This window comes from Chiloscyllium plagiosum, unplaced genomic scaffold (genome assembly GCF_037043375.1).
Source record: "Chiloscyllium plagiosum isolate Xiang-an unplaced genomic scaffold, Cpla_swu_hap1 HiC_scaffold_15, whole genome shotgun sequence".
In the NCBI taxonomy this organism is placed as follows: Eukaryota; Metazoa; Chordata; class Chondrichthyes; order Orectolobiformes; family Hemiscylliidae; genus Chiloscyllium; species Chiloscyllium plagiosum.
In genome coordinates, this window is record NW_028270153.1 from 33,324,828 (window position 1) to 33,338,171 (window position 13,344).

At 38.2% G+C, this 13,344-nt stretch overlaps 1 protein-coding gene across 11 annotated transcripts in view; it reads right to left on the minus strand.

Annotated features, from left to right (window-relative positions):
• Window positions 1–5,449, minus strand: part of tpd52l2b (tpd52 like 2b) — a 50,673-nt gene extending 45,224 nt beyond the window's left edge. For 5 of the 11 annotated variants that reach the window (XM_043710441.2, XM_043710436.2, XM_043710439.2 and 2 more), the window contains exons 1-2: window positions 5,293–5,448; window positions 2,044–2,180 (exon numbers count right to left, since the gene is read on the minus strand). In XM_043710441.2, coding sequence (XP_043566376.1) covers window positions 2,044–2,180; window positions 5,293–5,311 — 156 coding nt within the window. In that variant the 5' untranslated portion in view covers window positions 5,312–5,448. Of the gene's footprint in view, window positions 1–2,043; window positions 2,181–4,495; window positions 4,587–5,292 lie in introns of all 11 variants that reach the window. The other 6 variants (XM_043710442.2, XM_043710434.2, XM_043710440.2 and 3 more) reach the window with 4 other exon arrangements.
• Between the last annotated feature and the right edge of the window lie 7,895 nt (window positions 5,450–13,344).

Here is a 13,344-nt window from a genome sequence, read left to right on the forward strand (position 1 = left end):
CTGAAGCTAGAACATATCACACCTACATTGTATTGGGGAATCACTGAGTCAGGAAATAGTTTGCATAACGATTCCCCAGGATTTGGGCATTTACATTTCCATTGTCTTAGAGAATGACCCCATCCTACTATTGTACCTGGGGTAGGTAACGTGACTGCAAGGGAGTGGCTGGGGGTTGTCTTGAATGGCATGTGACTGTGAGGGAGTGACCAGAGTATCTATGAGCATTACGAACTGGCTCGGATAAAGATGTGTTTCCTGTTTGGGGCCTCTTCAAACTTGACTTAGCAGGCCTGCTAAGTCGATCATAAAGGTCACCTAGCTTGTACAAGCTTTAACAAACTTTAACTGTTTGCAGAAGTTGGTGTGTGTCAATTGCATCTCGTGAGAGAAACCTTAGGAAAAGAACCTAACATCATCATCCTGTAAATCTTTTCTGAACCCTCTCAAATTTACGAATATCCTTTTTATAACATGACAATCAGAATTAAGTAGGTTAAACACTGTCTTCAATCATTTTTGAATTATTTGAAGTTTGAAAATGTATTTCAATCTATTAAGTAGATTAAGCAATCTATGGAATCAAGAATGTTCTTCCACAAGATGTTATTGCAAAGGTTATCCTGGTTACTAATCTGTGGCAATGTTCTATAACTCATTTTCCAAATCCTCGTAGGCAGCTAGAATGACAAGACACACGCTAGCAATTATTTAAATTATGACCGAGGAACTTGAACATATAGCCAATAATTCCTTTTAATTTTTGGTTCCACACATTATACTTGGAAATTGGAAAAGTAATCAAACAGATAAGATCAGAGTTGCTGCTGATTAAAACAATATTTTTGTGAATCCTGATGAAGAATTTTTATTTTGACTGTCCAACTGAAGAACAGCCTATCGGAAACTGGAAACTGCACACAACACTACACGGAATTCAAAAACTGCATGCAATTTCAAAAAGAACACTTTTTCTTGTGCACATGCCAATCTGCACTGAGAGTGCAATAAAAGAAAATCCTAGAAATGCACATTCTTCCACGAATATCGGTAATATTTTTGCCATCATTGGATTCTCTACATTTTAGAAACAGCCCAAGCAGCAATTGTGCACAAAGGTTATCAAGAGATCCAGCAATGATTGTTAAAATACATTCAAACATACATTGACATTTTAACTTTAACTATCATTATGATATGGAGGTGGTAATTATGTGTTTCTGTCCTTCCATAGTAAGGAAAAGGTATTAGGTGGGGTTGTACCACACCCAACTTAAACATAACCAACTCGAACTTGCAAGCTGTCAAATGCAAACAACTATCTTGCACAACCCAAAGTCAGCAAGAGGAGGTACTCAATTTTCTGGTAAATTGTTATGCTGATATTTGATTATCACTTAAAAATTGGATGCATAGCAAAAAAAAAAAACCCAATTAGTAAATCAATAAAGGGCAATGAACCAAACAACGAAGGGATGATTCCATTGGAGAGAATCTCAAGTAAATATTTCTAAAGGCTTTTTGTGGTGTTCACATATCGAACTTTATTTTAATTTATTCAAAACCAGAGAGAGAGTTACCTCAGGCACATTACTTTACCTCTCAGTTAAAATGGTAGTAAAATCCACCGAATATCTTGAAACACAGAATTATTCATGTTCAGAAGCAGGCCATATGGCCCATCATGCCTGCACCAGCTCTATTATCTACTGCCAATCTCCTGCCATTCTCCCATATCCCTGTACATAATTATTATCCAAACAAACTAATGCCCTCTCCACCTGTCTCCACATTTCCAGGCAAGGAGCAACAAGGCACAACAAATGTCAAATTAATATTTTATACAGCATTACATCTTCACCCTTAGTTACCTGTTTAATAAACTGCTAGTCTAATGACAAAACATTTCCTTGACCCATTGGTCCTATTCATCAAATTAAAAAACACACCACAGGAAAAAAAATTCTGAAAGAAAATTACATTGTGACATGACACCTCCACTTAGACACCAGAATTGTGTTCATTTCATATTGTAAACTGTACCTTGGCAAGTTCACTCCTGAGCTCCTCTGTTTCAGCTTCAGATAGTACACCAATTCCATCCCCACTTGCAGGAGTATTTACAGGCACATCAGTCATGTTTCCAGGCAGACCTTTGTTGGGAGAGTTAAGGTTGATATCTGTCACAGGTAATCAAAAACAAACGAGTAAACAGCTAGCAACAGGACTCGAGCTGTAATAATGAACCCAAGTACAATTGCTGCAAAACAAAAAACTGGACAGCATTCCACAACACTGAACCAGGTACAAAAACGTGTAGCAATTATTCTGCTCTTTAGACATTCATGCACAGGTGGTGACCAAGTAGAAAACTTACATTTGGGAGTGGAAGGGAAGAAGACACAGTATAATGTTATCGAATTAATATTTTACTACAAGTGTCAAAAGAAACAGATCCACTGACAAAATAAAGTTCCAGAAAATTGTATACAAAAAGACTGAAGGCGAAAGTTATTTATCCATTAATGACAATCAAATAAGTTGGACTATTTTTAATTTTTTTTTTTTTTTTTACACACACAAAGCATAATACACAAAAATGGACTAGAATGTGCAACAGTGTACCTCCCACAAATAATGTGTCTATATAAATACAAAAGGGGTCTATTTTAGTGCAGTGGTAGTGCCTCTACCTCTAGGCCAGAAGGCCTGGGGTCTAGTCCCACTTGCTCAAGAGGTGTGTTATAATGTCTGAGCAGGTTGATAAAACCGATCTAATTTAAAGAAATAAAACTGCACATTTTCCTTCAAATGATTGAGTGTGTAAAAGGTCAAAATATGAATTGTAATCTTCCATGGTACACAATTTTATAGACATCTCACTATACAATTTAAGCATCACACTTTACAGCTTTACTTTTTGTGGCTAAGCATCCAAATGAGTAAAGGTGCCACCTATACCACAACAAGCCATTCAGACAAACAGATCCAAGTCAGTTTCACAATTTCGTGACTGAAACTTGTCACAACAAATCTGAATTCAGAATGGCAGTCAGTCAAGAAATTCTATTTCATATTGCAATATTGTGACCCACGCTGGAAACAATGCATACTTACTTGTATGAGAGGATGAAGCAATTAGACTGAGCTTTGAAACCATACATGGTGGCTCTTTTTTCCTAATTGTTGGCTAGCCTCACACCTGAATGATTTAACACTGACAGGAGGGCAAGGCATAAATTGTAAAAAAAGTCAAATTAGAAAGGATAAATTCCTGATATTCTACAAAATCTGATAACTTACATTCACTGATTTCAATTCGAAAGGCATTGTGTGTAATACTAGGAAACTAAGTCACATTGCCAGTTTGGGAATTTCCTTTTCACAGCTTAAGAAAATGTTGTATATATTATTCAGTGTTGTCACAGCTTTTCCACAAAATGCAATCTCTGCAGTTTGAATGTTACAACTGCCACCATACTAAACTGTGGCAAAATAATAGTGCTATTTTAAAGCCCTCAAGGCTTTTTTGTAACAATTGCATTTAAACTTTCTCAAGGACGCTTTGAAAACTAAACTCAGTTGTCAGATTTTTTTTTTGAAAACTCCTTTTCAACAACGCCTGTTGAAATGAGAGCTCAAGAAACAGTTGCCTTTTCAAGAATAGTGTTCAATCAATCCATTGTCAGTTTTAATAAATTAAAGACAGCATCCGAGCTTGTTGTTGTCTGATATTGATGCCTGCTTTACTGTGCTAGGAAGAAATCATCAAGCATGGGCCCAACTGCACCATCTCAGGTATTCTAAATGAGCACAACTGCTAACTTAACTTCATAATGCACCTGACACCAATGGGAACATTTACTTATCATCAGCAGGCTAGTTATGTTCCATGTGAAGCTTCACTAACTGGAATAAAGTCTCCAACAAGAATAACTACAATTATTTCCCACTTCTAATGCAAACTCACAAAGGAACCAACTTTCAGAATTCCATTGTTATCAAAGAAGCAGATTTCTGTTGATCTTGCATGGTCATAAGATGAGTCACAGCTTGTTATGACTTGCTGACAACAGACTTTTCAATGTGAGGGTATGTTTGCATTTAGATTGGAATGAACTGATCATGAATCAATGCAGAGCAAATGCAATAGCAATAATACCTGTCTTACATTAATGGGTTTACAAACTTTAATATTTAATATACTTTGAGAATTCTGTATATTACAAAAAAATTTAAATCACATATGCAGATGGAACTTCTTTTACCACAAGCTGAACAGCATTGTGCAAGAGGGACAATGCCACAATTGCAAGACTCAACACATTGCAAAAATGACTCCATGCAAAGTATGGGTTTAGAACAGCAAATATTTTAGTATAGCATTAAATAGCAGCACCTCTAAGTTTATTTCCTTACAAGTTAAAATGTTATAATTAAAACAAGCTACATTTTATGTTTGTTTCAATTGGATAGGCAGACCAATCATACTAACCTCAATCATCTAAGTATTTCATCACATGGTTCAGGCAGTTAACTGATAAGTCACTCGATGGATTGTAACCAATTTATTTGCATTTATTTTCCTAAAAATGAAAGAATGTGCAAAAAGGTATTCCCAAATCGTGGTGTGTTCAAAGAAATGCTTGTAGATTGTTTGCCTGTCTAGTCACACAATTATCCGTTTTAAGAGCTTGACTTTGCTGCATTGCTATCAACAACGTTGTCAAGCCAAAGCCCTGTATCAAAACAAGATCACTAAAATCGATCATTTAAAAAAGGCTCAACTTTTACAAGAATGGGTCTGTGGCAGGAATAAGATGTTCCTGTCTGCCTATAAAAAAAATCTCCATTTTACACAATGGACAAATAAAACACAGGACCAGAGCAAGGAAAGATGAATTCAAACACGATCGAAACTGCGTCGGGGAACAAAATAAACTTAGATCTTCCAACAACCTGCACCTTGTTTTAGTTTCTTCACTAAACTTCGAAAGGAGAGCTACTGAAAGGGGGGGGGGGGGGGGGAGAGAAATGGAGAGTTTACTGATCAGTTGCCGCTGCCAGCGAACACCTCCAGCTATCCCGAGTGCAATTAATGCGGCAGGTTGTTGTTGTGAGTTGAGTCTTGGCCTAACCCTCTTCCTGTGTCTGATGCCTGAATCGGTGATTTCCGGCTGGGGCAGCAGCCGACACGAAAGCGCGCGAGCAAAGAGCAAAACAATATTAATAAATACGTAAACAAACAGGCACTAAGGCCATCTGCGCGTCTGGACGGCGAGGGTTTTGTACCTTGGTTGGGGGCGTCCATGGAGAGAGGGAAGGTCGCGCTGCAGTTCCGGTGAAATGAGAAAGTCCGGAGGAAAGCAGCCAAACAGCCAGCCCGGCGCCCTCTGCACACGTCAGCCGTGCACACGTCAGCAGCCCAGGGCACGTGATATACCCCGCCCACTCCCCCAGCACAGGGACAAGTCGCAAAGTCAACAGCAACGTCTCTCAGCTTGAACACCCAGGGAAGGCATCCCTCAGCCAGCCCCACCTCTAACCCTCGTCAGAGAAGGAAAACAAATTTCTCACCCCCGATTGCGCTTAAAGCAACCCACCTGCAAACGTGAAACACAAGCAGAAATAGTCAATATCTGTGTCATGAGGCAGGGTGAATCTTACAGGTTTGTTTTGTTTTCCCCCTCTTCTAATAATAAAACAACCAATTGCAAGTGTGAAACACAAGCATAATTATACAATGACTAGGGAGACAGGGTAAACCTTTCAGGTTTTTTATCCCCCCACATAATACACCACCCAACTACAAATGCCAAACACAAACAAAAACATTCTATATTTGTTGAGAGTGAGGCAGCATAAATCATTCATTTTTTTTATTCCCTCCTCCCCACCACTAAAGCAACCGACTGCAAATGGGAAACACAAATAAATGTACTCTATATCTTCTCACTTTTTGTGTCCCTCAGTGAGAAACTGATTTTTTTATCTAAACTATTGAGCTTCAGGTTCAATGGGAAAAATGTTGGGCATTCACACAATGCATCTGACTCCCACGAGAAAATCCTTGAAAGCTAAATAAAAATAACAAATGAGAGTTTCATAAAATAGGGAATAGCTAGCTTGGAGAATCAGTCAGGTAATTAATAGATTGATATTCCAACATTCTTACTTCAACAGTACATGTACCCTAGTACACACATAAATAGCAAACCTTCCTTTTGTTTCTTCCAGCTGCTTTTCACAGATGACGCTTTACAAGGGTAGGTCTCAGGAGGGCACACACCTATCCCCAATCTCTCACATACTTTTGAGAATAAGGATATGGAGGCAAATGAGGCTAGCCCTGTTTTTCCAGTTAGAAATGGCAAGATCAGAAACTGGTGCTAGATCGATAACAGAACTTATACTTTCACCCCAGCATTCTTTGTAGACGTTAACTTAGAAACAACTTCCCACCCTCCCACACCATTCTCCTGCTTTTAACCCAAAAGAAATAACGTTCATTTTTTGTTAACAGTTAGCCTCAATTCCTGCCAATCAATCAATCACAGCAAAGAAGTGAGTACAAGGTAATGAAGGAGAGGAAAATTATGAAGAACAGCAGGGAAGACATTTCTTCCTTTTTAGTTGTAACTGCAATGAAGATAAGAAAGAGGATGGTGAAAAACAGATTACATAACACTCTCTGAAACATGATTCTCCACACTCTTTATTTTCTCTTCAAAATTACCTCCCTGTGGTACTTGCTTCCTCATTTCCAAGCATTTGTGCAGAGGGATTGCATGGTACTAATAACGATGTGGCACCAGATGATAGATTGAAGATAAAGGACATCAAAATGAACCTGTGAATTGCACCTTCTAGCTGAGACTGAGGAGAAATCCAATGGATTCAGAATTGTGGGAACTTGAATTATTGTTACCTGCCTGAGAAACATTGCACTTGCAGGATTTTAAACCAACCTAGAACAACTTGGGCATCTCATTAATGTTGTTTTTGAGTCTGTAGCTCATGTTATCTTTAATTCTTTATCTTTACTGCTCATAAAGGAGTGGCATCTTCACTAGAATCTGTAGCATGTCCCCAAATTGAAACAGAGCTTGGGCTAATCAGTGAAAGAGACCAATCAGCAGGAGGGAAAATAGTATCAGATCCTAGAATACCTGAAGAAGTGTACCCAACATAATGAGGAGAATAGAACATTAGAATACACTTTGGGAATAGGAATGCTTACAAGTCTATAAATAAGCAATTTGCAATTGTATAATAATTTAGTATATAAACTGTCCAACCCTAAAAACCCGAAATATCAGTCGATACATTTGTTCTTGTCAGCAATTTTGAGTGTTGATGATATTTTACCTTCTTCCTGTCCTGTAGCTGAGCATTAGGCTCCTAATCTCTTACCACAAAGCTGAGAATTGAGAGATCAAAGCTTTTATGAATCTTTGCATCAAACGAATGTTGTCAGCACTTTCGTAAGACTCCAAAACTTTGGCACAACATTAAAGTAGTTAGTTCTGTAGAAGGCCACTCTCCCTCCAATTAAAAAACATGCACTTCAATCTTTCCATCAGCAAAACTGGAAATGATGGATCAAGAATTAGCTGTTTAACTGTAATACTTAAGAACTGCAGATAATTAACTTTTTGTGACCTAAGTCCAGGAGAAATCTCAAAAAATTGACTAAATAGATCAAAAGCAAAATACTGTGGATGTTGGAAATATGAGATAAAAATAGGAATTGCTGGAGAAACTCAGCAGGTCTAGCAGCACCTGTGGAGAAAATATCAAAGTTAATGTTTCCAGAGTCGTGTTGGACTTGAAACGTTAATTCGCTTTCCATTTCTACCGATGCTGCCAAACCTGCTAAATTTCTCCACCAATTTCCATCGATTAATTTGCTATCACAAAGTAGTAAGAATCACTATAGGTGTGCAAACCCCATCTCTTTTTTTAAGTGCAAGTGAAATGATTCCAACTTGTTTCTGTCATCAGAGTGACAGAGCTTTTGAAATCAGAAGAGGAATCCACAAATAGAATTTCCCATTAAATGAAATATTCATCTTTTGCTGTGAAAAAAATAAGCCCAGGTTACGACACATAACCCCATCATGTTCTCAATCTTAATTAAGTTGCTCAATCATTCTAAGGTTTCAGCAGACAATCAAGAGACTACTGAAAAAGTGCTACACTGATAGAGATCCGAGGTATTAGATGAAACATTGCAGTAAAGTAGTGTTTGTTGCTGTTTTAGAAAAGCTATTACACAATCCAAGGACAGGAATTTCTCTTGATGTGCTGGGTAATATCACTCCATCACATACCATTATTGATAACTGTCATTAATTATTCTTCAACTGTTGTTTGTGGAATAGCTCTGTATATAAATTAGCTGCAATGGTAGCCTATACAACATCACTTCAGATAAATGTATTGTATGCAAAGAGCTTTCAATGTCTCTGAAAAATTTAACATGATATGGAGAAAGTTGCTTTTCTTCTTTTTCCTGATTTCCCCACCCAGAACAATTTTCATATGGATGAATCTAGAGGTGCAATAGTATAGCCCTATCTAAACACATTTGCCTTTTTCTACAAGAAGGAGTGCAACAAAGTTCATGCTGGCACAGTGGCTCAGTAGTTAGCACTGCTGCCTCACAGCACCAGGGTCCTAGGTTCAATTCCAGCCTCAGGTGACTGTCTGTATGGAGTTTGCACATTCTCCCTGTGTCTGTGTGGGTTTTCTCCCAAAGTCTAAAGAGGTGCGGGTCAGGTGAATTGGCCATGCTAAATTACCCATAGTGTTAGTTGCATTAGTCAGAGGGAAATAGGTCTGGGTAGTTTGCTCTTCGGTGGGTCAGTGTGGACTTGTTGGGCTGAAGAGCCTGTTTCCACACTGTAGGAAATCTAATCGAAACCATTTCCTGGGTTGGACTTTAGAAAAGTGAAATGTGATCTCATTTAAACAAACAAAATTCTTGGAGGGCTCCACTGAGATGATGCAGGAAGAATATTTCCCCTAACTGGCAACTCTAGGATGCAGTCTCAGAATAAGAGCAGATCTATTGCAAAGAAGTGAGGAGGATTTTTTTTTCACTTGGAGAATAATGAATCATTGCAATTCTCTGCCCTAGAGGGCTGCGAAGTCTCTCTCCTTGAGTATATTCAAAATTGAGATTGGTAGAGTCATAGAGTCATAGAGATGTGCAGCATAGAAACAGACCCTTCAGTTCAACCCGTCCATGCTAACCAGATATCCCAACCCAATCTAATCCCACCTGCCAGCATCTGGCCCATATCCCTCCAAATCCTTCCTATTCATATACCCATCCAGATGCCTTTTAAATGTTGCAATTGTACCAGCCTCCATGACTTCCTGTGGCAGCTCATTCCATACATGTACCACTCTCTGCGTAAAAAGGTTGTCCCTTAGGTCCCTTTTATATCTTTCCCCTCTCACCCTCAACCTATGCCGTCTAGTTCTGGACCCCCAACCCCCATGCCAGTGAAGATAGATTTTTATATATTTAAAACATCAATGGTAGTACAGGAAAATGATGTTGAAGAAGATCAGCCACAATCTCATTGAATGGTGAAGTGGGCACAAACGGCTGAATAATCTATTCCTGCTCCATTTTTCATGTTCTTATGTTCACTCTTTAACCCTGTCCATCCAACCCCGTGAGTATTTGGCTATATTTACACAAAAAAGGAGTATTTTCTTAATTTTTTAATGAAGTTTCGTGCAATTTTTTTATAAAACTGTTCGAATGCAATTTTTACAAAAATAAACACTTTGACATAATATGATTTTCTGTCTGATTATTTCCAAGTTGCATAAATTCTTCCCACAAATTTGAATGATGGTAAGGTAAGGGAGGAAAGAAAAGATGTCAGCCTATGATGGTGGTGAATGGAAGAAAAGTTGTGGTATGTGTGAGTGGTTAAAATTAAGTAATGGAAAATGCATAGGACTTCTTACCATTTCAAATGGGGCTAGCCAGAATGCTGCAGTGTATGGAGTGAGGGCAAAACTGGGAGCTCAGTATCAGCAATTAGGAGTTGGATCTGAATAGACATTCAAATATCGGAGTAATGCCAGCAGTGAGTACTTAGCTGGTGTGGCACTAGGTTAGTCAAGCAAATGGTTAGAGTCATAGAGAAGTACAGCATGGAAATAGACCCTTCGGTGCAACTTGTCCATACCAACCAGATATCCTAAATTAATCTCATCCCATTTGCCAGCATTTGCCTAAGCCCATCCTATTCATATACCTATCCAGATGCCTTTTAAACATAGTAATTGTACCAGCCTCACCACTTCCTTTGCAACTCACTCCATTCACACACAACCTTCTGCGTGAAAAAAGTTGCACCTTAGGTCTCTGTTCAATCTTTTCCCTCTCACCTTAAACCTATGCCCTCTAGTTTTGGAGTCCTCTACCTTGGGAAAAAGACATTGGCTATTTACTTTATCCATGCCCCTCCTGGTTTTATTAACCTCAAAAGGTCACCCCACAGGGGAAAAAAAGCCCCAGATTCAGCCTCTCCCTATAACGCAAACCCTCCAATCCTGAAAACATCATTATAAATCTCTTCTGAACCCCTTCAAGTTTCACAACATGTTTCTTATCCTTGGAAAAGATTAAGAGGAGATCTGATAGAGAGTGGCATTCAAAACCAGGAAGAGTATGGACAAAATAAATAGGGAAAAGCTATTTCCACCTGTGGAAGGATCAAGAATCAGAGAACACTGATTTAAGCTAATTTAAGAAGCAACAGCTATCTAAGGAAATGCAGCACTGAATGCTACTGGAAATGTTGTCTTTCATTTAGATGTTAAACCAATCCTAGGCTTGATTTGGAAATGCCATTGTTGGACTGGGGTGTACAAAGTTAAAAATCACACAACACCAGGTTATAGTCCAACAGGTTTAATTGGAAGCACTAGCTTTCGGAGTGCTGCTCCTTCATCAGGTGGTTGTGACAATCCTAGGCTGCCCTGTTAGGTGGATACACGAGATTCCATAGCTCAACTTCAAAGAAAATCAGGGGAATTAAACATACCATCCTGTCAAATTTGATAATGATCATGAACTCACTGCTGTTTATGGAAGCTTGCAATATGTAAATTGGAGGATGAATGAATTTGAAATGCATTTTAAGTGGCTTATTTCTCCCGAATCCTAATGTACCAAAATCATCTTACACCCAAAATGAGAAAAAAAATCAAGTTAATCAAACTGGTTGACAGGAAGTGAAGGAATAAAGACAAATAAAAGGAAATTAAAGTACCAACTGAACAAAGAGAAAGCCACAAGGATCAATGCAGGGGCCATTGCTTTTTGTCATTTATATAGATGATTTGGATGTTAACATAGTAGGTATAGTTAGTAAGTTTGCAGATGACACAAAAATTGGAGGTGTAGTGGACAGCAAAGAAGATTACCTCAGAGTATAACAGGATCTTGATCAGATGGACCAATGGGCTGAGGAGTGGCAGATGGAGTTTAATTTAGATAACTGTGAGGTGTTGCATTTTGAAAGGCAAATTAGGGCAGGACTTATACACTTAATAGTAAGGTCCTGGGGAGTGTTGCTGAACAAAGAGATCTTCAAGTGGAGGTTTACAGTTCCTTGGAAGTGGAGTTGCAAGTAGATAGGATAGTGAAGAAGGCTTTGGTATACTTGCCTTTATTGGTCAGAGTGTTGAGTATAGAAGTTGGGAGGTCATATAGCAGCTGGACAGAATATTGGTTAGGCCACTTTTTGGAATACTGCTTGCAGTTCTGGTCTCCCTGCTATAAGAAGGACATTGTGAAACTTGAAAGGGTTCAGATAAGATTCACAAGAATATTGCCAAGGTTTGAAGGTTTGTGCTGTAGGGAGAGGCTGAATAGGATGGGGCTACTTCCCCTGGAGTGTTGGAGGCTGAGGAGTGAACTTAAAGTGATTTATAAAATCATGAGGGGCATGGATAGAGTAAATAGCCAAGGTCTTTTCCCCAGGGTGGGGGAGTCCAAAACTAGAGGACATAGGCTTTTCACACAGTGGGTGGTGCTTATATGAAATAAGCTGAAGAGATGGGCCAAATGCTAGCAAATAAGAATGATCAATTTAGGATATCTGTCAGTGCAGACAAATTGGGCAGGGTCTGTTTTTGTGTTGTGTAACTCTTCAACTCTATATTCTGTCCTGTATCCCATTACATTTTCAATTCTGATTCCTTTTCTTTTTGCACCCACCACCCTTTCTATTCATTCAGATTTGCCATCACTCTTTTGCCTTACCCTTCTGAGTTCCCACCATCCGTACAGCATAAAAATAGATTTTACTATTTTATACTGAGATGGTATGTATGTAAGTAAGTGTAGTAATTTAAACAAAAATACTAATTTTGTATAAATACCTTTTAAAATGGACAGCAGAATTGTGTAGAATTTTGTCATTGATTGAAGGAAATAATGTGCACAAATTATTAAAGTCAAAGCTGTACAAGGTGTCTATTTCCTATACCATTTGAGGCAATCCTGAATCACATTCACCAAACTGCTATTAAGCTGATTAACCTCAAACCTAATGTGGTAGACCAGAAATACATGATTTCCAACATTATGCTAACTATGATAGTGCATACGTACATATCTGAAGTCTTGGGAGAAGCAGGACTGTGTTTATTGGCCATATTCTTAAATTCACTTCTTATTTATTATTCATGGCTTCAAGTAAATAAAAATTGCAATAGACAAGTAGTCAACTCACTATCACCCATTTACACTGCAGCACAAAGTCAAGATACAAAACTTAGAAGTATTGTGAATGATGACAAAAATAGTGGTCAACTGCAAGGGGGTATCAACTGATTCATGGCAGATGCAATTTAATGCAGAAAAGTGTACATTTTAGTGGGAAGAGCAAAACAGTTACAATATAAAATATAGGGTTATTTCTCAAGGGAGTGCAAAGTTACAAAGACCTGTGGGTATATGAGCACCAATCTTTCAAGTTTACAGAGTAGGGTAAGAAAGTGGTTAAAAAGACATGAAGATCCTTAGCTTAATTAAAAGGTATAGAGTACAAAATCAAAGAAGTTATGATTTACCTTTACAAAATACTATGTTGCCTTCAAATAGAGTATTGTGTACAATTATAGGAACCATACTCTAGTCAGTATGTGAAGACTTTAGAAGAGATACAGAAAAGATTTACACCTCCAGGGATAAGGAACTTCAATTATGTAAATTTTTTGGACAATTTAAGTTTCTTCTCCTGTGGAAGAGAAGTCAAGAAAAGATTTGAGATTTCATAAAATGTCTAGAATAGGCACAGAGAATCT